The sequence below is a fragment of the Balaenoptera physalus genome (genome assembly GCF_965194825.1).
Source record: "Balaenoptera physalus genome assembly, chromosome: 16".
Lineage (NCBI taxonomy): Eukaryota > Metazoa > Chordata > Mammalia > Artiodactyla > Balaenopteridae > Balaenoptera > Balaenoptera physalus.
The window spans coordinates 1,790,420-1,814,353 of record NC_138898.1 but is presented as its reverse complement, the minus strand read 5'-3'; the positions used below and the strand labels follow the sequence as shown (position 1 = coordinate 1,814,353).

Here is a 23,934-nt window from a genome sequence, read left to right as displayed (position 1 = left end):
GGACCCCAGCAGCCAGAGTGGTTGGGGGACTGGTTACATTGAGCCAAAAAAAAAAAAACAAAACAAATATATTGAGAATAACGGGAACTCGCGTTCTCTCTGTCTGTGAAGGGATTCGAAAGTAAAGAAAGGAAGAAGACTAGAAGAAGCCCTGAGGTCCTAGACTAGAATCTCAGCGTCAACAGGAACGCACAGGGTTGTTCTAGATACAGAAAGGGGCACGCGTGCGCGCACGCGCCTGTACACATACATACGCTCCGGGCTCTGACTGCTGGGGGCCTGGAGCAGGGACCCCCGTAGCGACCAGCGCACACAGTGCTCAGATGCTGGTCTCTAAATGCCACCCTCCACCGCACGGAAGCAGGCTCCTGGGCGCCACTGCGGGTGAGGGCAGGGGAAGCACAAGGGGCACCTGGACACCCCTCCTCACGCTTACAGGACGAGGGAAACGTTTCAAACGGACACGGGAACAGCCTGAAGAAGCTTCCCCTGACCGAATCCAGAAATAGCGAGAGCACTGATTACAGCCCTCTGCATACAGCAGGAATCCACGCGTCCACACACAGTGATGAACGAGTGCACGAATGCATGAGGACGGAGGGAGAGAGGGAGGGAAGCTCGTCTTCACAGCAGAAGGCAACCAGTAAACGTGGAAGGAGTGATGGAAACAGAGCATCATAATCTGGCCCCCAGCCTGGCGGTCCTGACGCAGCGGCAGTCATGCAAGGGTGCTAAGGCCGGGTGAGGTGTGATGGGAACAGAGTACCTGCGTGATCCTGGAGTACCTCCTTTCACAATACTAATAAACGCTAAGGGACTGACTGACCACACAGTGGAGAAAGCTGCTTTCTCAGCCAGACAACTTAACCAGGTGATCAAGGCTAAGATCACCTAGTGGTGCCAAGGGTCATCCTACAGAACAAGAGACCTGCCCTCTTCAACACGGTCAGGAACGGGGAGACTGGGAAGAGGTTCACGCCACAAGCTAGCTGGACGCCGCACACGCCTGGATCAAAGAGAAACCAGGACAGGCGGTGAAGTGGGAGCAGGTCTGGGGACCCTGGGGCACCAGGGCTGATTTCCCGACGCGGGGGGTGGGGTGGGTGCAGTAGTAACACAAGAGAACATCCAGCGTTGTCAGCATTTAGGGGTGATGGAACATCCCACACGCGTACTTGTGTGTGTGAAGAGGGGGTGATGAAATAAAGGTGGTAAAATGTTCAGAATTGAGAATCTGAATGGAGTTTTTTATACTGTTCTTACAACTTTTCTATACGTTTGAAACTACTCTAAATCAAAAGAAAAACATTTTGAAAAACATTAATCAGTATATTCTGGGAAGAAAATGCCAGAGGCGTCAAAGTTTTTTGTAATCTTCCCAAAGGCCATATAAAACACAGAGCAACTAGAAAGCAAAACCAAACGCCAGCAGACAATGTTTACAACCAAACCGGTGAAGATGAACGGCGAGCAGCCACAAGCCTATCTCAGAACTGTGCGGGAAAAGCAGCGGGGCACCTGCGAGGCCCGGAAGCCCCCGGGAGCCAGCGGGTGTTCACCAGGAAGAGTGGCAGATTCACCGGAGAGCAGCAGCTACAGCCAGGAGTTCTCTCCTCTCAACAGCAGCCCCGCCACTAGGAACTCTGCCTCCCACCTGCCAGGGCCCCGCAGCACAGGGCCTCACACAGAAGAGAACCTGCGAGGAGGGAAATTAAAGCTGAGCAGGACAGGGACAATGGAGACAAAAAGGTCCAGGTAAGAGTCAGGGAGCAGCAGAGCCTGACATCTCAGACAGCAAGTTCGTCGCCACGTGGGAACAACGGAAGGGGAGCTCAGTGAAGCTGGCCAACCTTCACACCACCTCCTCCTAAAGGTTCAAGACAGCAAAATTCACATAAAAGTGAACCACAGAAAGGTCAAATCCCAGACAAGCTGCCCTAGGAAAAAAAGAGAATAAGGAGCAGAACAACATCCCTACAGATGGCGAAAAACACCAAAAAGACACCATCAAAAAGAGATCAAAACTGTTATGTTCTATTTCCAAACAAGCTAAAAGACATCGAGAAAATGATAAAAAGCATGAAAGAATAACATAAACCAGAATCAGCGAAACTCAGAAGGGAGGTGACAAAGTCAAGGAAAAATTAGAAACAAAAGAAAATTTCACTTGAGAAATGAAGACTACACTAAAAAGAACACAAGAGCAAATAAACGCAACAAATGATACCTTAAGAAGGAATTAGGAGAGCGAGAAGGATAAACAGAGTATAAAACTTTTTAAAAGAGAGATTGAAAGGATTAAAGAGAAAGGACAAATACTGATGGCAGATACAAAAGATACAACGTATGAGTAACAGGAATCTCTGAAGAGGAAAACAAAAACAAAGAAAGCGATAAAGAAAATGTTCCTGAATACGAAAGGTTTAACTGCATATATGCTGAAGGAACACAACCTCTCCCTGAGAACGACAACCCAAGACAGCCAACTCCAAGTAAAATGCTGGGCTTTACGGGAAAAGAATTCTGTGGCCATCTTTGGGCAGAAAGAACACATGAGAAACACACGAGAAATAAAATTAGACTATCATCAGACTGACAGCAACCTTTCGTACCAGGAAAAAAATTATCTAGTGTAACTATTTACTCAAGATAGAGTCTCAAGGAAAGAAGACGTGAGCCACGGATTTTCTAGCTATCAAAACCGTCATCGACATGCACAAATAGGGGGAACGCAGCCCCCATGAAACATTCCAGAAGAATCCCCCAGAGAACGAGATCCAGAAAACCAAATGACTGAACAGACGTCCACACAGACTTGTAATTAGCATTAAGCACAGAGCTACTTATGGAGCCAAGACGAAGGGTCCAGGGAGAGAGGACGGCATGAAACGGCCACGTGATGTAACCGAAGCGCGCGCGCGACACTCCTCGCTGCGCTGCGGCCCACCCCACGCTCTCCCTCCCAGCGTCCAGCCAAGCCGCCAAAGGCCCTTCCCTGGGAGTAAGGACCACACCCTACGTAAGACCCACCCCAACCGAGCCTAAAACCTGCACCGGGAAGGCGAGTCTGCAGGCTGAGCCCCACCGGGTGAGGGAGCTCAGAAACATCATGGGGTTTCCACAGACCCTACTGAACACCGAAGCGAGACACAAGACACCCAAGCTCAAGGTGAGCAGCCAGGAGCGGAACTAAAACAAGAGTCAGTACTCTTCAGAGGATGACGACATGTCATCCACAAAATCCAGCATCCAAGCCACAACGACTAGACAGGCAGAGCGACAGGAAACTGCGACCCACGGTCAAAGGAAAAAGCAGTCGACAAAGGCCGAATCGAGACACCCCAGATGTCGGACTTGACAAAACCATTAGAGCAGCTTTTACAAAGAGGTTCAAAGAACGTTGGGAAAATGTGGCCTCAGTAAGTGAGCAGACAGGGAAATCTCAGCAAAGAATCAGCAGCCATAAAAAAGACTTAAGTGGAAATCCCAGAACTGCAGGTACATCAACAAGTGAAAACTTCACTGGACAGACTGCAGAGCTGACTGGAGAAGACAGGGAATCTGAAGACAGATCAGTAGAAATGATCCAGTCCGAACAGAGGAAGAAGTGATTAAAGAAAAACAAATACAGACTCAGAGACCCACAGGGCCATGTCAAAAGATCTAACAGAGATATAACTGGGAATCCCAACAGAAAAAGACTGAAACAGAGAAAGTTCTGAAGAAATAAAGGCCAAAGTGTTGCAAATTTGAGGAAAACTACTGACCTACAGATCCAAGAAGCTCAGAGAAACCCAAGCAGAGTGACCAGCAAGAGAACCAAGTCTGAGCACCACACAGACGAACTTCTAAGAAGTAAGACGATCACCTCAAAACAGCTGGAGAAGTGACACACGTGACAGACAGGAAACAAGCACTGAAATCACAGTGGGGCCCTGAATACGATGGAACAACGTCTTCAAGGACAACGACAGTCACACGTTACGGCTGTTTTCAGGTCTAAGAATAAGAGCTCTGCAATTCTGCAAAACACTCTGGGAGATCTCCCATCTTTTTTGTGATCTGGAACAAGAAAACATGGCTAAATGAGAACAGGAGTTTCCTTGGAAAAAAAGAAAGAGACCAGCAGTTAAGACAGGATTCAAGGAGTAGAGGAAAAACGTGAAGGATGGCTAACATTCTTACAATCACTTATCCCTGTTAGTCGGTCATTCTATAAAATTAAGTGATGTGTATCTGGACTTGCTCGGCTTATTCAAGAATGTGAGAGAAAATTAACCTGAAGTTAAAAAAACAGAGCTGAAAGAAAAAAAAACAAACTGTCAACATTCAGGGAAAACTTCATTCAAACTTTTGAGGGCGAAATACAACCATTTTCAGGTAAACAAAAGCTGAAAGAATCCATCACCAGCAGATTGCACTACAAGAAACGCTAAATGCTGTCCTTCAAGCCAAAGGGAAATACTGCTGATGGAAGCCTGGAACTTGGGACGAAGGAACAAAAAACACCAGAAATGGTAAATAAGCAGGTAAATATAAAAGACGATGTTTTCTTTCTTCCTGTGATTTACTTGTAAAGCAACTGGCAGTTTGAAGAAAAAATAACAATACTTTAAAGTTGGGTTTGTCATTACATATAAAGATACAACAGCAAACAAAACAAGAAACTAACAAAATTTGGACACACAGAAACAGGCAACAACCTTCCTTCATGCTAACCCCACTACTCAGGGAGAACAGTCAGCCCAACAAAGGTCAGTCTTCTGACGGAATCTCCCCATGTTCTCTTCAAAGTCAGTCTAAATCTCATCATGTTAAGCTACAGTGATCAAACCTCCTCATGCAAAGAACTTCTTGCTCACGTGATATCCACAGCCGGGTTGATTTGAATATAAAGTATCGAATGTACCGAGAAAACAAGTATTCCAAGGGCGGTGGGACAACATGTGCGCGAACGACAGCCTGTTCTCGGCGTGCCTGACTCCCTGCAGAGGCGGGCGGGACACAAGTGCCCCGAGGCCCTTCCAGCCCCCGTCCCTGCAACTGTGAGGTACCTCTGCTCCCGATCCCGGTCCCGGAGAGTCCACTTTCCTCTTTTTCCTGGGCCCAATGGCAGCTAGTGCTGTGAGGTTGGCATCTCGCTGCCTCATCTGTGCCAGTTCTTGTTGCTGCATCTTTGTTTTGAAAAGGAAACAGGGACTGTCATTTCACACACATTTTTTCTGACTACAAAAGTAATACGTAGACACCAAAGGGTTTTCTAAATTTTCCTAAATTAAAATTTAATTTGACTGTTTTTTTTTTAAACAGTAAGCATATTTTGCAATCAGAAAAACAGTAAAGCAATAGATGCTCATCTTAAAAAGCTCAGAAAATATGAGCAAATTTTGAGAGTACAGAGACTGGATTGCACCAAATGAGAAATTACCTTGAAGTTTAAAAGCACAGGAAAACACTTTTGCAAACATCATAAATCGCTACAGGAAGGCCTACTGTGCAGAGATACCATCGCTTTCTCAGCCTCTCTCTCTCTCCTGTTAGGTGCTGAGGTTGAATACAAACATATTTTCAAGTGTGCAGTGAGTGTAGATTCTTGGACTGAAAACGCTTACCTCCTTTGCCTTCTGTTTCAACCTTAACTGTTCTGGATCTTCTTGTCTGGATCGAGACTATTTTCAAACAGGTAAAAAAGAAAGATAAGTTGTGACCTAAACGTTCATCACCTGACAAATATGTTATCTTATTCGTGACGTAATGACATCTAAGTCACGTGACAGAATGCATTAAATTTTTAAACGTTTACAGCTAACAGATGAACATTTATCATCATGAAAATCAATACCATTTGGACGTAAGAACCACGCCATGGTCTGATGTGACCTGAGGACGGTGGGCCAGGGCAGCCCGCAGGGCTCCGGGCTCAGGTAAGGGACCTGCCCCACGCGCTGGGTGACCTGCTGAGGTCCGGAGGCTTCCACCCCGGCTCCGCTCCTAACCCCGCGCACGTGTCATCGAGGCCAGCCCCAAACCCTGCTCCGGCTCCTGGAAACCCCAAGGGTGTCTGCGAGCGCCCAGGGTGGAGAGGGGAGAACTGAGTGGAGCGCGAGCACTTGCCTTGGCTGCCCGCATCAAGATCTCCCGCTCCTGCTCGTCCTTCCGCTGTTTCTCAATCTGATCAAGCTGCTCAAAGAACTTGAGCTGAGCCCGCACGTCACTTGCCTGCTCGTACCTGTCATCGTCCTAGAAAAAAGCGAAACGGCTGTTTGTCCCGAACCTGGGGACCCAGCCGGACAGTCCGCACACCGCCTCCCGCCTCCCTCGGCCCCCTCCCCGGGCGGGCGCGCAGACCCAAGCCCCTCTCGTCCCCGACAGACTCTGCTTCTGAAGTGCTCTGGACGCGCACACGCCGTCTCAGGCAAGTCGCACGGGGGCTCACGGGCAAGTGTCCATTTTATACACTTTGGTATCATTTGCCTTTTTTAAGTGACATTTAAAATTTTTTTCTAATAGCATAAAAAGTATTTTTAAAGCAAAATGGCTACAGGCTCGTACTTCCAACGTTGCGCAGGCAGTGCCTGGCCGCTCCACGGTGCCCTTGAAAGAGGGTCTGCGTGACTGAAGAGGAAGGCGGGCTCTGCCTTGAGCCTGCTGTGCGAGGCTGGGCTCCGGAGAGCCGGCCCTCCACAGCACACGACAGGGCACCACTCTGAGTCCCGGGAGCGCGGGTGAGCCAGAGCCCCTCGCGTCTGCACGGACAGCTCGGGCCTGCGCAGCTGCTGGGACCCCCCCCGCGTGGAAACGGGCAGGAGGGTCCACCATCTCCAGAGCTGAAGATGCCACCTGCCCAGACCCAGAAGGTCGGCTCCCTAACCCGGAGGTCGGATCCCCCGCATCCTCCTTCCGTAACCCGGAGGTCGGATCCCCCGCATCCTCCTTCCGTAACCCGGAGGTCGGATCCCCCGCATCCTCCTTCCGTAACCCGGAGGTCGGATCCCCCGCATCCTCCTTCCGTAACCCGGAGGTCGGATCCCCCGCATCCTCCTTCCGTAACCCGGAGGTCGGATCCCCCGCATCCTCCTTCCGTAACCCGGAGGTCGGATCCCCCGCGTCCTCCTTCCGCAGCCCGGTGGATAGTGCCCAGAGCACCACGGGGCTGAAAGAAGTGGCATCTTCCCAAAATTTTGTTCTGGGAAAAACTCAAAACAAGCTCAACACTCCGCCACTTCCCCTGTGCCCTCCAGGCAGCACCAGACCCAGGAGGGGCGACAGGGCATCCCCTCCAGGAAACGGCGGGTTACCTTATAAGAGAAGTTCTTTTGCTGAGCCGTTTCTGATATCTTTTCTACAAGGTTCTGCAGCCTCTGTTGCGTGGCGTGTGACACGTAACTCACCACGTCTGGGTGTAACTCTGTTATGCCGTGTTTCTTACCTGGGGAACAGGCGATACTTTACAATCACTGAAGCTCTTTCCTTCACTGTTTTTCCCTTATCCCCCAGTTACCGCTTTGTGCAACCTGAGGGTCAAGGGTGGTCTACACCTGCTTCAACGACCTGAGAACGTCACCGCCAACCCCACGAAAGCACAACCCTGGCAAAACAGGTGACAAGGGACAAGGGGAGTCCCCCCCGAAGCCCAGGACAGCTCCACGCGGAGCACCGCAGCCGTGGTCCACGCCAAGTCCACGCGTGGAGGCCAGACGTCCCAGGGCCGGTAGGAGACAGGGCCATACCTATTTCTAATATTCTTCTTTGCAGAGGCGCTGGGAGGAGGAAGGTCTCATCTTTGCAGGACCGCGTCAGGGTGCCCACTAACTCAGAGTTCGTAGCCAATATTCTCGCACTTTCTTCCGACAGGTTCACGCCGGCCATCGACGCTACGTCATTGATGTCATCGTCGTCCCTTCAGGAAAGAAGAGGAGGTGGGTCTAACTGAACGAGGGCCGCCAAGGAGGCACATGCGGGTGGCCCCAACTCGGCGGGCAGAGGGGCGGCTCCCCCGCACTGCCGTCACCTGAGCACGAAGGCGGTCGCCTGCAAGCGAATCTGTTCTTTTAAAGGAAGACCCACCCGAAGGTACGGCAGAATGGGAGTCTTTGCACATAGATGTCAACGCCAGGTTCACAGAGAGCACAGCACCTACTCACTGCTTCAAGGAGTTTGTTCTGTGAAACCTTTTTTAAATGATCTCACAGCATTAATTTATTTTTAATACAATCACAAACTCTCAGAAAAGCTGGAGTACAGTATAAAGGACTTTTTACCCCTGAATCACTTGAGGGTGAGCGGCCGACCTGACACCCACCCCCCGGGACACGGCACTGTGGCTCCCTGTGGACAGAGGCACCCCCTACAGAACCAGGGGGATGGCCTTTGAAACCAGGCCACCAGCCACACCCAGACCCCCAGGTTTGGCTAACGGTCCCTATGGCGTCTCCCACAGCAAAGGGTCCAGCTCAGAACCACGAGCTGCGTTTTGCTGTCACGTCTCTGCAGCCCCTCCCTGACTCTCGTGCCCCTGACACCTGGAAGGTCACAGGCCACCTGTTCTGCAGCATGTCCTCATTTTCCCTCTGACAGACGTCCCTTTGTGACGAGATGCGGGCAATGCACCTTTGGCAGGAATTTCACACGAGTCACGGGGCCTTGCTCACCCTGCACACGGAGCTCCAGCGCAGGGGGGCCCTGCCCGGCTTCCCTGCTGTCGGGGCGCCCCTCCCTCCCTGTGCAGTTACGAGGACCTCAGGGGAGGTGGTCTGAGACTGTGCAAATCCCGTTCCCCCAAACCACCCACTTACTCGTTTCTAGGGGCTCGGGTTCCTGTCTTATCCAGCGGATACAACGTCACTACAGACACGGCCGGCGGGAGGGGGCCACTTGGGGGCTTCTGGGAACTCTGACCCTCGAGCACTGTTTTCTGACCAAACAAAGTGCACTAACTCGTCCTGCGCCCTCCCGACTCCGGTCTGGAATCAGCAGCCCCCTAAGGCACCCTGGTCACTGCGGGGGAAGCGGTTTTAGATGAGCCCTGGGCGCTGGGTGTGCTGCTGCCATCGTGGTGTCACCAATCCCAGGCCCCCCCAGTGTTACAGTGGGCGGCTCCGGCCATAGCCTTTCCCGAGCATCCACAGCCGGACGCCCAGCCCGACCCAACCCCCCGGGCTCGCCTCGTTTGCTCCTCTCTGCGTTTCTGACTCCCTCACACCTGCAGGTGGACGGCAGGTCTTCCCATCTCCGCCACCCGCCCTCTCCCTCGTGGATGTCCTCCCCACCCGTGGGCCCCCGCCCTCCGTGCCAGGCTGTGCCAGGCACCCACCTCCTCGCCCTGCCTGGAGGCCGACCCCGGCTCAGGCCACCACGCCTCCAGCACTGCCAACACCTGCCCTGCTCCCTAACAGCTTGAGGGACGAAGCGTCTGGGAAGGGAAGGGAAGGACCACCCAGGTCCCCCGACACGTGCACTTTGCTACTGCTGGATCCGAACCAAAGTAGCCACTGCAGCCCTTCCTATGGCGACGCTCTGACCAGCTGCTCGTCAAGAGACCAAAGCACAGCATCTCTGAAGGTTCTGAGGTTGAAAGGAGGACACAGAAGCGCCCTCTGTTATGACTGTGATGCGCTCGGAAGGCTGAGCCATCGTATCACAGACGCAAATCTCCCACTGGTTCGCACGGAAGGTCAGCTGCTCTGCCATCCCGCCCTGTCTGCGGCAAATGTCCCCGAGCTGCTCTGGGGGAAAACACGCACACAGCGTGTGTGTGTGCGTGCGTGTGTGTGTGCGTGCGTGCGTGTGTGTAGGGAATGAATGCAGCCTCAAAGCACCAACGGCCACCGGGCAAGGCCCTTCCTTCCGGGCGCCTCCTGAGCCACGGGCTCACTCCTTACCTAAACGAGCCTCCCCCGGGCTCCTTGAGCTTGTTTTTCTGTGCAGCAGCTGCTTGTGCCGAGACAGTAGAAAGAGCTTTGGTTCCAGGTAACACGGCAGGTTTCACCACAGGGACTGCAAAACAAGAGACGAGGGTATGCACCCCGCGCACGGACTCGGAGACGGAGACACTGCCGTCCCCGGTGCCAGGTGGGCTGCGGGGAGGGCCACTACACCCCGCCCACCACAAGGAAGCTTCCTAAAACGTCAGAAACGTTGGGTTACTAACTCTAGATTAGAGTAAAACCATAAGCAGCATCTCTCACGCATTTGCCTTCCCGTATCTCATCAAAGTTTTTGAAATGCAGGTAAGAAGCCAGTCCTGAATGTGTAATTGTAAAAATCGTACTGACGGGGCGATGCCCGTACAACCCTGTGAATGTACTAACGCCACTGAACTGTACACCTGTTCACGTGGCTAAAATGGCCAAGTTTATGTTACGTGAGTTTCACCACAATTAAAAAAACAGGGAGACGGGGTCCTGGGCAGAGCGGCCCGGCCGCCGGCCCTCACCTGGCTGCAGCTGGTTCAGCTGGATCTGCTGGGGCGTGGTGAGCACGATGCGGTTGTGGGGCTGCCGGAGCGCCACCATGGGTGTCTGCGTCAGCGTCACCTGCGGCGGCCGGATCAGCGCTCCAGGTTTGGGCGGCGGCTGGATCACCTGGGGCAGAGCCCACGGGGCACGTGAGCACACGCCCCACCCCCGTCCCCACCGCCCGAGGGGGCTCCCACACCTGTTCCCTGCCCGGGGCGGGGGTGGGCAGCCTTCCGGGAGGACCAGGAGGGTCAGCCGGGGGCATTGCATCAGGCGCCACGGCTGCAAGCTCCTGGGGGCAGATTAACTGCTCGGAAGCCACACACGGGGCCCTGAGGCCAGCGGCCTGGAGGACAGTGTTTGCTGAGCCTGCGCGAACCAGCGTGGAACAGCCGACTTCTCCCCAGGTGTGAGCACAGGTGCCGGGGCGCCCCCGATCCCTTCCAGAGCCTCTAGGGCTGGATCAGAATCCAGCTGCTGAAATCTACGAAGGTCACCTGGTGGGCACACTCTTATATGTTACAGCGCACTCGGGGAGGGATGGGTGGTGCCCGGGGCCCAGCCATTTCTGCAACAAAACCTATGAAAATTCACACTGTCCAGAATGAGCAGACACACGACTGCCTGCAGGAGGTTCAGGCCAAGTTTTGCCACAAACTCAGGGAAGAGCCTCCAGGTTTCACGTCCCTACGGCCTTCAAGGGAAGCAGGTGATGGACCGGTGGTGGTGCCCGACTCAGCAAGGGCGCGGCAGAGCTCCACCCCCCAGTGAGGGGCATGCGAGCGAGCCCTGATCTCACACCCGCGCTGTGGCCGGAAGCACACACACGGCTCCACCTCCCGTGGGAGCCTGTCTTCCTCACCACCAGTCAAGGCGAGAACAAATGCAGATTTTAACTTGAGCAGGTGAGAGACCACCACCCTTCATGACTCTGATTGCCCACCTGGTTATCACTTGAGCATTATCGTAAAATACACTCCACAACCTACGAAAGTGACGTGAGGACCTGCGTTGTTTTAATTTTTTTTAACTGTCTGTATAGGAACAAATCCCTTTGAAATTAAAAAAAAAAAAAAAATAGCAACTGCCTTTCTACACTGGGCGAACCCCATCTGCCTGCAGGAGCACGTTCAATCCTAAACTCTTCCCAGCAGAGACACCCTTTTCTATAGCTACACGACCAGAACCCTGGATCCCAACCACAGATAAATCCACCATCAGCAGCCGTGCCTCCCGAGGATCTCTGAGCCCCAAACAACGGCTGCAGAGCTGGGCTCTAGACCATGAAACCTGACGCGTCCAGCGCCAAGCACTTAGCGTCGGCTTTGTGTATTTGGGCCATTTGCTCCTAATCAAAGATAACGTCCAGCTAAAAGGCCCACTGCAAACACACTGTGTCCATTTAAACCAGGGACGCCCGAAACAGTACAGACAACGGACGTGCCAAAGGGCAAAATTCAGTAGGCTTATTTCGTTTTACTGAGAAATAAATTTCAAAGCTGCAGGGCCTCGGCCCCTGGCTGACACCTCACTATTTCGGATCCCGCCCCAGGTTCTCCCTGGCAGTCTCTCTGAGCCACGGGCGGCCGGGCACACACGGGGGAGCAGGGCAAGGCTCTGGCCTCCATACCAGCGGCGTGGGCTGCCCCTGCTTGCCGACGCCCACCGGCGCGGGCTGCGCGAGGCTGATGACAGGGGGCTGGAGGGCGCTGGTCACGGTGGCCGCCGTCTTCCCGGCCGTGCGCTGCACCGAGCCGCTGAGCACCACGGCCGTGAGCGCGGTGGTGGCCTGCGAGGCCGGCGGCGGCTGCTGCTGGCTCTGCTGGATGAAGGCCGCGGAGTCGGGGGTCAGCTGTCTCAAGGCGGGCAAGCTCCTCTGGGCGGAAAGACAGACACAGGGTTGGCTCCCTCCTCGACTCGGAAAACGAGAACACGTCCTCGGCCAAACAGCGTCGGTCGGGGCCTGAAGGAGACGCCCCGGACACCGGGTGCCGGCATCCCAAACCACTGTCCCCCGACCGCCGCTGAGCAGGGTGACCCTCAGTGACAACTGGCTGCAATTTGCTTAAAAAACAAACCAGAAGCGCCATTTCTGAAATGCAGTCACGCGCGTTACGGCAGTGGAGGCATGTGAGCGACACCCTCGCCCCAGCGGCGCGGGGCCCCCGTCTGCGGGGAGAGGGCCCCTCGCAGCCCCCGGCTGGGACACGACATTGTGGCCTCAGGGGCGGGGGTCTCGCAACTTACAGAGAAGCCTCGAAAGAGAAAACTTAGCATTCTGTCTCAGGGGACTTGAAAGCTGCAAACGCGCCGGTGACAGCCGCGCGAGCCCGCCCCTCCCCGGGACACGCCCGCCCCCCACCCGACGCTGGGTGCTTGCGGGGGCTTCCAGTTACCTTCAGGAAAGGCACAAGGTAAGGTTGAGGTGAAGAATTAAGTTCTCGGTATAACCTACTAGTGAAGTCTTCTGCTTCGATTTTTCCGTCCTTAAAAATAAAATTCACATTGAAATTCCTCCACGAATACAAATTCACACACGCCTAACTTTATGCAGCATTTCTCTGGTCTCGCGTTTTAGGACTGGCTGCTCCTCACGCCAGGTCCTGCGCTGGACGAAGGTGCGGGCGGGCCCAGGGGCCACGTGCTCAGCTGACACGGGTTCCCGGGCGTGGCTGAGGCCCCCGGCCCTCCCCGCGCCCCGCCCCATCGGGGCTCACTGGCCCACTCCACGACTCCCGTACGCCAGCTCCCACGGGACATTTACGTGGCACCTAACCCACCGCAGGTCAGGCATTTTGCCAGGTGACAGACTAGCCTAAAAGTACCCTCGTGACCAAGTTGGAAGGTACCGCAGACCAGGGACACCCTTACCCAGAGAGACCACACCTACGCCGAGACCCCAGAGCAGCTGGGGCGCCGGCAGGGAGAAGCGAGCGCCCAGACGAGAGGGCCCAGACCCCGCTCGGGAAACCAAAGCGAGCCGGGTGTGCGGGCTCGGGGATGGGACAGCACGGGCACCCGGGAGGGGTCAGCACCGTCCCAGCCGGCTCTGCCGACACCTGGGAATCCTACGAGACAAACTCTGCCCACCTGCGCCCTCTCACTCGAGGTCACCTACCACCAGCAGCCAAGCCCATGGCTGACTGGGCCCAGTTCAAGGGGGGAGTGGCCAGGGCTGCAAAGAGGCCCTGTAACAAGGGCGGAACGGGGGTCCCGGCGCCCTGATAAGGGCGCAGCACAAGGGGGACGGCACTGGGCTCATCTGGAGGTGAGGGGATGGGGGGTGGGAGAGTCGACGAGACGAGCCCACGCTTCCAGCGCCGGGGAGGGACCACAGACAAAGGACCGTGGGAAGAAAGGGAACGGCATTTATTTAATTAGAAATTTTCATTAGAAGGTAAAATTGTTATAATTAAAACAAACAAAAAGCTGGGAGTTCTTGTTCCTCGCAGGAGGTGAGATTATTATTCAATCTCTGTGTTTCCTGAAAAGATTTAAGGAGCATCTGAAGCGATCATTTTTGCTTGTGAGAGCGGGACTTCATTCCTTTCCGGCCCCAAACCCACGTGGTCTGCAGAGACGGCGCAGAGCCAGCCCCCGAGGGTGGCTTCCCTCCAGCCCAAGCCCTCGGCATGGAAGGGAGGCTGCGAGCAGAGGGTCTGAGCCGGCAAACCCACCAGCAGGACAGAAACGTCCAACAGCCCGTCTGCTGAGCCACCAGGTTTCCTTGCAAAGAGAAACCGAGAGGAAAGGAAAACGGCAGGAAGGAGGGGACCCCCAGGTTACCGGCGACACAGAGGCAGCTGCCACAGGTGAACCTGACCGACTCTGACTGAGCCCTGCAGGCAACACTGGACTCAGCCTCTGGGCACCTGGGGGCTGCGAGGGATCCTGTGTTCACAGGTTATGTCCAGGCATCCATGCTGAAATATTTATGAGACTGGGGAGGGGTTGTGGGTGGCAACGGGGGCGCAGCAGATGCAAAGTCATATAAGAACTCATGACCGATGAAGCCCGCAGGTGGCCCAGAAGGGCTGTCACTCTGCTTTCCGCTTCTGTATCACTTAAAATCCTCCGTGAAAGGGACTTCCCTGGTGGCACGGTGGATAAGACTCCGTGCTCCCAATGCAGGGGGCCCGGGTTCGATCCCTGGTCGGGGAACTAGATCCCACATGCATGCCACAACTAAGAGTTCGCATGCCACAACTGGGGAGCCCACCTGCCGCAACTAGGGAGCCTGTGAGCTGCAGCTAAGACCCCGTACAACCAAATAGATAAATATTAAAAAAAAAAAAATCCTCCATGAAAAAGGTAGAGCAGATGGAGGAGTGAGCGAGGGTCTTTAAACACCCTCCATCTGGTGAATTTACATCGCTCCTCTGCGGCCAACATGCCGAGCGACTGACGGGGCGGAAAAGGAGCTCCTAGGGGAGCCGTCCTGCTGTGAGGTTCCGAGAAGCCGGGCTGGCGAGCGGATGGCAGTGTGGTGGGCAGAGGGGCCCAGACTCCGGCCGCGCCCCGCCCCCCACGGCCAAGTACAGCGCTCTAAGGCAGAAGGGCCGGCGTACAGAGCTCTTACCAGCAGATTCTGTACCAGTTCTTTCACGTTAGCGGCTGTCTCCGTAGACTGTTTACCAGATGAAGCCAGTTTTATTAGCGTAGATAAAAAATTTTTACATTTCTTCACGTTCTCCATAGTTTCCTGGATAGAAGTTAAAAAGATGTAAGCGGAAAACTCTTAAAAGGCAGATTTTCATCACAGCTTTTAACTAAGATATGGGTGTCATATAAGAAATGTGTATTTGTGGGCTTCCCGGGTAGCGCAGAGGTTAAGAATCCGCCTGCCAATGCAGGGGACACGGGTTCGAGCCCTGGTCCAGGAAGACCCCACATGCCACGGAGCAGCTAAGCCCGTGCTCCACAACTACTGAGCCTGTGCTCTAGAGCCCACGTGCCACAACTACTGAGCCCGCGTGCTGCAGCTACTGAAGCCCGCGTGCCTGGAGCCCGTGCTCCGCGACAAGAGAGCCACCACAGTAAGAAGCCCGCGCACTGCAACGAAGAGTAGCCCCCGCTCGACGCAACTAGAGAAAGCCCGCGTGCAGCAACGAAGCCCCAACGCAGCCAAAAATAAATAAATAAAATAAATAAATTTATTTTAAAAAAAAAGAAATGTGTATTTCTTTTCTTAAACTTCTTTGAGGAAAATGCAGTAACTCTCACGGCCTGATGATGGGAGTATAAACCAGGACGTGTGCTCTGGAGGCACAGACCCAAGTTTACAGCTCACTCAGCCCAGCAATTCTGCTTATAGAAATGTAACTAATAACCAATAAATGTAAAAAAGATGATCTACAAGACATTCACCTTGATGTTGCTTATCATACAGAAAAACTGATACCTATCTAAGTGCACAATAAAAGAAACTGAATTATGGCACAGATACTAAAGACGATGAAAAATACTCGGCAGAGAAACATGAAAAACGTTAAGTCATAAATAAAGCACGATCCCACTGGTTTAAAGATTCATACGTGTGCAGGAAAACTGCTGGAGATAAATGTGAAGAGGGCAACGCTGCCGCTCTACAGACCGCAACCGCTGTGCAGCCCCCGTGTCACCCCTCTGAACACACCTGGTCTGGGCTCCATCCCACAGACGTCCCCCACGGCCCGAAAGCCTCGTGTAGGGTGGTGGACCCTTCCTGCGGCCCTGCAGAGACCACTGCCCTCAGACCCACTCATATGGGGCCGTGGAGACCCCAACGCATCCCCACGTCGGCGGCTGTGGCTCCCCCGGGCCGGCCGGCGCTCTGAGGCAGCACGAACCACACACATGGCCCCAAAACGCGGCCGAGAGGCGGCACTCACCGTGGCGGCTGTGGAGGTGGTGGTGGCCCCCGGGACCGTTCGCTGAGGTGTCCCCGTCTGAACAGCTGTCGCCGTCCCAAGTGAGGGTGTCTGGGCAGCGCCACCCAGAACAAGCTGAGGCTACGAGAAGCCAAAACACAAGGTAGATAGAGGCTGCGGGGAGACGGCCTTCGTGAGACTCCCTGTAGCAGGCGGGACCCCACGGGACATGCGGCCTCAAGGGACCACACCAGCCCCGCGGCAGACCGCGTCCCCGAGGGCCACCTTCCTGAGCACCGAGGAAGCAGTATTTTGCAGCAACAACTGACAGAAACGAAGCCAATGGCCGGGAAGAACCTGGTTGTCAGAAGTCGATCCTAGAAGTCACATGGTGACCAAAACAAACGATCTTTTAATAACCAAACCAGATCCCGTCTCAGAACTGAAAAGAACAAACAGAGAAACCAACTGAAAAGCCCGTCACCTGGCTCGTGCAGGCAGGCTGGTGACAAGGAAGCCAGGACGTCACACGCACACGGGCAGGCCCCCCCCCATGCGGGGGGCGGCACCAGGACTCGTCGGGGTCCCGGGCTCCCCCACCGCTGCCGGACCAACCTTTCTTTGCTCCCCCAAAGCGAGTCACATCCAGAAACATCCTGGAAAGGGGGTTTTCAGAGCAGGCGGGGACTTGATGTAGTTGGTGTTGGGAGGGAGGGGCTACTTTGCTAAACGAATATATTTAAGCCAGCAAACAGCTAGACATCAAACAACAACTGGCCTCGGTCAAATTCCCAAGACTTCTAGTCTACGTGAACAATCAGGACGCAAATATTTACTGTTTTTTTTTTTTTTTTAATTAGCACTTTTCCAATTTAAAAATGGAGCCTTCTCCAATTTTTTAAACGTTACTCTCTTACGACTTCGGAAGGTAGGGGGCAGTGTAACCCCGAGCATGACTCGCCTGCGGCTCTTCTAAGCAACCAGGCCCCGGCACCCTGCCTGCCGCACAAGGGGCTCTGATGGCCCGGCCGCTACGGCGGGCGGTGGGCGGTGGGCGGGCGGCTGTCTGCACCCCCCAGGCTGTGGACACTGGTTTCACGGGAGGACTGTCAGTCGGAAGAGATGATGGGCTCTTCCTATATTATCTGTGTATTTCACCTGTAACGTTAAGCATGTATTACTTTTGTAACTACAAAATGGCAAACAAAAAACTTCAGAGAAGAAGCGTAAAAGAGCTGACCAACAGCCATCTCTGGGCAGCAAAAGGGGAAGAGCAGAGCTGCTTCGGGACACCCAGAAACAGCCAGGGCACTTCCAATCCTTGGGAGTTTCCTTTCCATCAGACCTTATTCCTCACACTTGCTTCTACTGGCCGGATGAATACACGTTTCACCTGGGTGATTCTGAGATTGTGGGAACCTATGTTGATACACTTATTTTCTAATAAATCTCATGCAAAAGCTGACCATGAGCTTCACTACCTTCTCAGAAAAGGTTCCTTTCACTATAACTGAAGTTCGGATGCGCCAATCAGACTGAACTCGGGCCAGAAGACCCCGCCTCAGGAAGCGCCGTTGCCTGGGCAGCTCCTGTCGCGGGAGACCACTGAGCTCAGTTACTTGGGACCCAACTGCTCCTCCAGCTATTCTGAAAAGCAATGTCACGGCTGCAGACGCCAAAAGGCAAAGAAGGACAAGACCAGGGTGAGTGGAGAGAGCACTGAACGAGGTGCGGCTGCAGGGAGGCCGGCCGAGGCCACACCGGGATCAGGGTCCGGAGCCGCTCACACCGCACGTGTCCGCGCCCGTCAGGGAGGGGTGTTGTGAGACTCGCACGCGTGAACGCACATACTCAGTGAGGACACGTCCTCCTCGGTGCAGGAACAGGTCGCGAGCAGCACACGCACACACACACGCTCTCTCTCTCTCTCTCTCTCCCGCCCCCCACCCCACCCCCTGTGCTGTAGATCTTCTCTGCCGCACCGTCAGTTACTAAGGCGACGTTTTCAATTGTACTTCCGGCACAGCGGGAAGCTTTTAAGAATGTTGCTGCTGTTAAACTCTATGTGACTTTAAAGAAAAGCAACTCTGATCTACGCTGTGTTCCCCAAACTCCAAAACTTAGCATCCAGCACCCAAACTCGCGAGGCCTGACCCCTGCGTCGTGGGCACCGCGGAGCCCCAGCCTCACCTGAACCCCGGGAGAGCGCTGCAGTGCGGTGCTGGGCTGTACCGTCGTCTGGGCCTGAGACACTTGCTTGATTATGGTCGTTGGGGTCACCTGCCGTGCAATAATGGGGGTCCCAGGTGCCTGAAAAACAAGGAGGAGTCGCCTAGAAGGAGAGACAAGTGAAAGTAGTTCCCAGCACCTGGCACACCCAAGACTCCATCCTTTCGTACAGAGCCAGCGCGCTCAGGGGCCCCCAAGGTCTAGTCACCAGCCGCAGGGAAGCCACCCTAAGTCTAAACTCTCCTTAACAAGTACAAGTGTATGATCGGAACCTCCAACGTATAAACTGTAATACACTCCTTAGCAAAGTCTCCGACCTGGTCTTTAAGGAACGCATATACCTGGGAAATCAATACTTGTGTGGATTTCTTGTAATCTTGGCCACAAGCAAAGTAACAAAGGCACTACAGTAAGAAGCATGTGTTCCCTGGGCCTAAAGACTGGCCACTGTGCTGCAGAAAAGGAAGTAAACGAGACACTTAAAGTGAACTGTTCTACATAGTTAGGGTACATAAAGTGAAATATCCCACATCTGCGTCTTACTGGACGGACCTCGACAGACCCTGAAAACTGCTGTGGGCTGCTCTGGATGTTCAGTCAGGGGAGGGCCCTTTTGTGAGTCCCCACGCACGTACACGCCCTGTCTACAGCGGCAGGGGTCTCAACTCCAGAGGAACACGGCTGAAATCACTGGAGAAAAGAGTTTTCGAGATCTTCCTCATCTCCATGTGAGTCTCTAACCAGCCAACCGGCTCAGAACAGCAGAACGGCAGCACGAGACAGAAAGGCATCAGGAGACAGAGTAGGGAGAGGTGATGTGCGGGCATGGACCCAAATGGAAACTGAGAGGCAGAACCCTGGGGGGAGGGGCGAGTCCCAGGCACTGGGCTTCAAGCAGCCAACCCATCCTCCCTCCACAACCCCAGGGGGCCACAGCCGCAGGGGTCAGGGCAGTAACCCCTAAAGGCTTCAACGTCTGTGGCGGAGAGGGGAGTACTGTTTAACAGAACCCTGTAAAGCTCTTCCGTGCCTCCCTGGCAGGAAGAGCCGACACTTGCTCAGTGCTCCCTCTGTTCCACTATCCTTGGCACCTAAGCGTCCTAACTGGTCCCGTAACAGCCCTACGAGAGCAGCACCAGCGAGATGCGGGACCTCCACGTTGCACAGGAGGAAACTGAGGCCCGGGAAGGTGGCGTCACAGGAGAGAAGGGGAGGGCCCAGGCGGGGTCCCGGCGGCAGACCCCGAGCTCCTCCCGTGGCACGTGGGCCACGCCACACCCCCTGCCCCCTCCCCTCCCCCCACCCCCCGCCAGGCCCAGGGCTCGCACTCACCTGCACGGTGGAGATCTGCACGGGAGGGGCACTTGTGGGCGTGGCCGGGCGGGGCGCCATGGCGGTCTGAGGCTGGGCCTGGGCATGGGCCTGGGCCTGCATCTGGGCCAGGGCCTGCTGAGGAATCATTAACAGCTGCCCGTTCTCGCTGCGCACGAGGACCATACCTGGGGGAGGAGAGCTGGGATCGGGAAACACGCCCCAGGGCCGGACTCCATGCGGGAGCCCGGCAGCTCAGAGGAGGCAGAAGGAGAAGCTGTCAAACACAGTCGCGGAACTCTAAACACACCTGCCGCAGCACGACAGAGGGTCCACAGCACGACAAAAGCGTAAAAGGATTTTTTTCCTGGATTCAAACAGCAACAGTGGGCCAGGCAGCCGAGCTGCTCACGCCGCGGTCTGCCCCTGCGCTGGCCTGCAGGTCAGGAGGCCCAGAAGCCGAGGGCCTCGTGTGCTCCCAACACGGGCTGCCCGGCGTGGCCAAGTTCACAAGGCAGCAGGTGTCTGGCGGGAGGTCATGGCTGGAGCCTCAGACCCGAGCCCTGCCCTGGAGCAGGTGTCCCCGCCCCCGCCCCCGTCCCCGCGGGCTGGGCTGGGCCCTGGGAGACAGCGCCCCACAGCCCACATGCCCAGGGCTCCCTGCCTGCAGTCCTGTGAGTCCCTGACACTCCTTCCAGGAACAGGACCGCTCTTGGGTGGGGGGGCAGTGCTGTGCCCACGACGACCTGGGGTGCCCACCACAGAGACACAGAGACATGGAGGACCACTTGCACTTCACGGTGCCTCAGCTACGTCACTGGAAGCCCAACCCTAGGGGGCAGGTTTGGCGTTAATTCCAGCTTCAAAAACCGGCAACCAATTATATCCTAGATTCCATTAGAAACAGCAACACAACTTTCACACTTGATTTCCCATGACGGATTAGTGATGGAGCTGCAAGGGGAGACCTAAAAACGCCATAAACACTGTACTCTTCCCAAAGCGAGGCCTCAGCAGAGGGCCCTGCACGAGGCACCCCACTGAAGAGCGACGCAGCCGGGCAAGGGGCTGTCGACCAGGGAGCCTGCTGCCTGGGCAGCCCCTGCGTCCTCCCACGAGGCAGCTGAAAATCAGGTCCAAGAACCTCCTGCCAGCTTCACAAGTGACATCAGGCTTTCCCCTGCTGAACCAAACAGGAGTTCGATCCAACTCACAAGTCTGAGAAGTCTCTGAAGCTGCTGGGTCCCGGCTCCTTCGACACCCATCATGACATCAGGAAATAACAGGCCTTTCCCTGGGGTCACATCTGCTACTCTTGACCCAAAAGAACCACGTGTATGCCCATGATGAGAGCTTCCCTCCAAAACATCCCTTTTAAAATAAGCCATGCTGCAGCAAAGGAAACCCTAAACAAAACAAAAAGACAACCCACAGTATGGGAGAAAATATTTGCAAACAATGCAACTGACATGGGATTAATCTCCGAAATATACAAACAGTTCATGTCGCTCAATATCAAAAAAACGACGAACAACCCAATCAAAAAATGGGCAGAAGACCTAAACAGACATTTCTCCAAAGACGACATACAGATGGCCAAGAGGCACATGAAAAGATGCTCGACACTGCTAATTATTAGAAAAATGCAAACCAAAACGACAAAGAGATACCACCTCACACCCGTCAGAATGGCCATCATCAGAAAGTCAAAAAACAATAAATGCTGGAGAGGGTGTGAAGGAAACGGAACCCTCCTACACTGCTGGTGGGAATGTAAATTGGTACAGCCACTATGGAGAACAGTATGAAGGTTCCTTAAAAAAACTAAAAATAGAGCTACCATACGATCCAGCAATCCCACTACTGGGTGTATACCCTGAGAAAACCATACTTCTAAAAGATACACACATTCCCTACATTCATAGCAGCACTATTCACAATAGCCAGGACATGGAAACAACCTAAGTGTCCATCGACAGATGAATGGATAAATACGATGTGATATATATATATACAATGGAATATTACTCAGCTATAAAAAAAAGAATGACAGCCGCAGAGCACAGGGAGATCAGCTCGGTGGTTTGTGACCACCTAGAGGTGTGGGATAGGGAGGGTGGAAGGGAGGGAGACGCAAGAGGGAAGAGATATGGGAACATATGTATATGTATAACTGATTCACTTTGTTATTGTAAAGCAATTATACTCCAATAAAGATGTTAAAAAAAAAAAAAGAATGAAATAATGCCACTTGCAGCAACGTGGATGGACCTAGAGATGATCACACTAAGTGAAGTCAGTCAGACAGAGAAAAACAAATATCATATGGTATCACTTATATGTGGAATCTAAAAAAAAATGATACAAATGAACTTATTTACAAAACAGAAACAGACTCACAGACTTACAAAACAAACTTATTGTTACCAAAGGGGAAAGGCTGGGGGGGGATAATTTAGGAGGTTAGGATTAACATATACAGGCTTCCATTCATAAAATAGATAATCAATAAGGACTACTGTATAGCACAGGGAACTCTACCCAATGTTCTATGGTAACCTATATGGGAAAACAGTCTGAAAAAGAATGAATATATGTCTATGTATAACTGAATCACCCTGCTGTACACCTGAAACTAACACAACACTGTAAATCAACTATACTCCAATATAAAATAAAAATTAAAAAAATAAAACTAAAACTAAAAAAATAAAATAAGCCATGCTAAAAAAAACAAAACAAAACATCAGCTGCTGCAAATAACTCTTTTGAAACCTGGGAACTTGTTAAAGCACTGAGGAGAGAAAGGCCTGGCAGGCTGACAGCCGGAACGGATGTATGACCACGCCCTAAAAAGTCTGCACCACGCTCGGGACAGGTTTGGTGGGCCAGGGGGAAGCTCAAGGGGCCAAAGAAGTCGGGGTTGGGCCACTGTGGCGGGGTGTTGCACAGCCACCCACCCTGGCCCATGCCTGTGCCGGGGCCCCCAAAAGAGGGGTCTCGGTGAACAACCAGCCGTTCACCCACCGGCCCACTCAAGCGCCCGTCCAGAGACCCCTGCTCCCTCCTCGCAGGGATTCGAGGGAGCAGGGCAGCCGAGCAGGCCCCCGCAGTCCCCACGGCTGGACACCCCAATTTCAAACTTGCTAATGGGGCAGCTGATGCCTACACTTTGATTATCGAATGCTCGTTCGCTTGTAAAAAGATGTCTGCAGAAATATAAAGGAATGTTTAAATAATATTCATGAAAAGCAACGGGATTAATATGGCCACGAAGGGACGGTGGTCTTTTGGACACAAAAGTCTAGGAAAATGGACACTAGGGCTGTGTGATGTGCCTATGGTGAGAGAGCAAGTTGGGGATGGAAGCAAAGGTCCCTCCAAGAAGTGACTGTTGGACCCTGGAAGTGACGAGACCTCTCTGCAGCACTGAAAACGTCTCGAGTGGTAACAGACACGGGAAAGCAACAGCCTCTGGGCGTGAGGGCCACGGGGCTGGCCTGGCCAGCGGCTCCGCGGGCAGGCGCGGCACGCGCTGCAGGCGCTGCGCCCGGGACACCTGTCAGCTTCCCTGGGTACCACGTGCACAGTCACTGGTTCTGACAAAAGCGGAGTCAGATGTGCACGCGACGCCCGGGGTGAATCCAAACAGCAGCACGGCCTCAAACACCCCGCAGTAATGACACTATCACCGCTCTGGATCTTGTAAACTCTGGTTACCACGCTCACTTCAAACAGATAACTATGCAGTATCCATTCAAAGGCAAAGAAACACAACTCTGTCTCAAAATGTAACTGAAATGACTTTTAAATAAAAAAAGGATGGAAGAGCAATCCCCCGCATTCGCAGCAGGCAGCACGGCGGCCTGGGACGCACACCACACGGGGCCCCACCCGGCCCCAACCCACGCCAGGAGGCCGCCTGTCGTCACCCCTCCGCGGGCGCAAGGCCAGCTCTGGGAGCGACTCAGGGAAGGGCCTTACGGACGGGGCCACTGAGGCCAGCGGGGAAGTGACTTCCCAGGAGCCCCGACACGGGCCCGCACAGCACGGCGCTGCCCCCAGGAGCCCCCGAGGCCCCAGCGCAC

The 23,934-nt window shown here is 54.0% G+C and overlaps 1 protein-coding gene across 2 annotated transcripts in view; it reads right to left on the bottom strand.

Annotated features, from left to right (window-relative positions):
* The window catches only part of TAF4 (TATA-box binding protein associated factor 4), a 74,841-nt gene that overhangs the window by 14,598 nt on the left and 36,309 nt on the right, over window positions 1–23,934 (bottom strand). For both annotated transcript variants that reach the window (XR_014254479.1, XM_082428291.1), the window contains 13 exons: window positions 19,868–20,034; window positions 18,497–18,616; window positions 16,328–16,447; window positions 15,037–15,159; window positions 12,854–12,943; window positions 12,088–12,333; window positions 10,436–10,583; window positions 9,882–9,996; window positions 7,731–7,900; window positions 7,299–7,429; window positions 6,115–6,240; window positions 5,613–5,669; window positions 5,055–5,174 (listed from right to left, as the gene is read on the bottom strand). Coding sequence is in view for 1 of the 2 variants with exons in the window: in XM_082428291.1 (XP_082284417.1) it covers window positions 5,055–5,174; window positions 5,613–5,669; window positions 6,115–6,240; window positions 7,299–7,429; window positions 7,731–7,900; window positions 9,882–9,996; window positions 10,436–10,583; window positions 12,088–12,333; window positions 12,854–12,943; window positions 15,037–15,159; window positions 16,328–16,447; window positions 18,497–18,616; window positions 19,868–20,034 (1,733 nt within the window). In the remaining variant the exon portion in view is untranslated. The remainder of the gene's footprint in view (window positions 1–5,054; window positions 5,175–5,612; window positions 5,670–6,114; window positions 6,241–7,298; window positions 7,430–7,730; window positions 7,901–9,881; window positions 9,997–10,435; window positions 10,584–12,087; window positions 12,334–12,853; window positions 12,944–15,036; window positions 15,160–16,327; window positions 16,448–18,496; window positions 18,617–19,867; window positions 20,035–23,934) is intronic.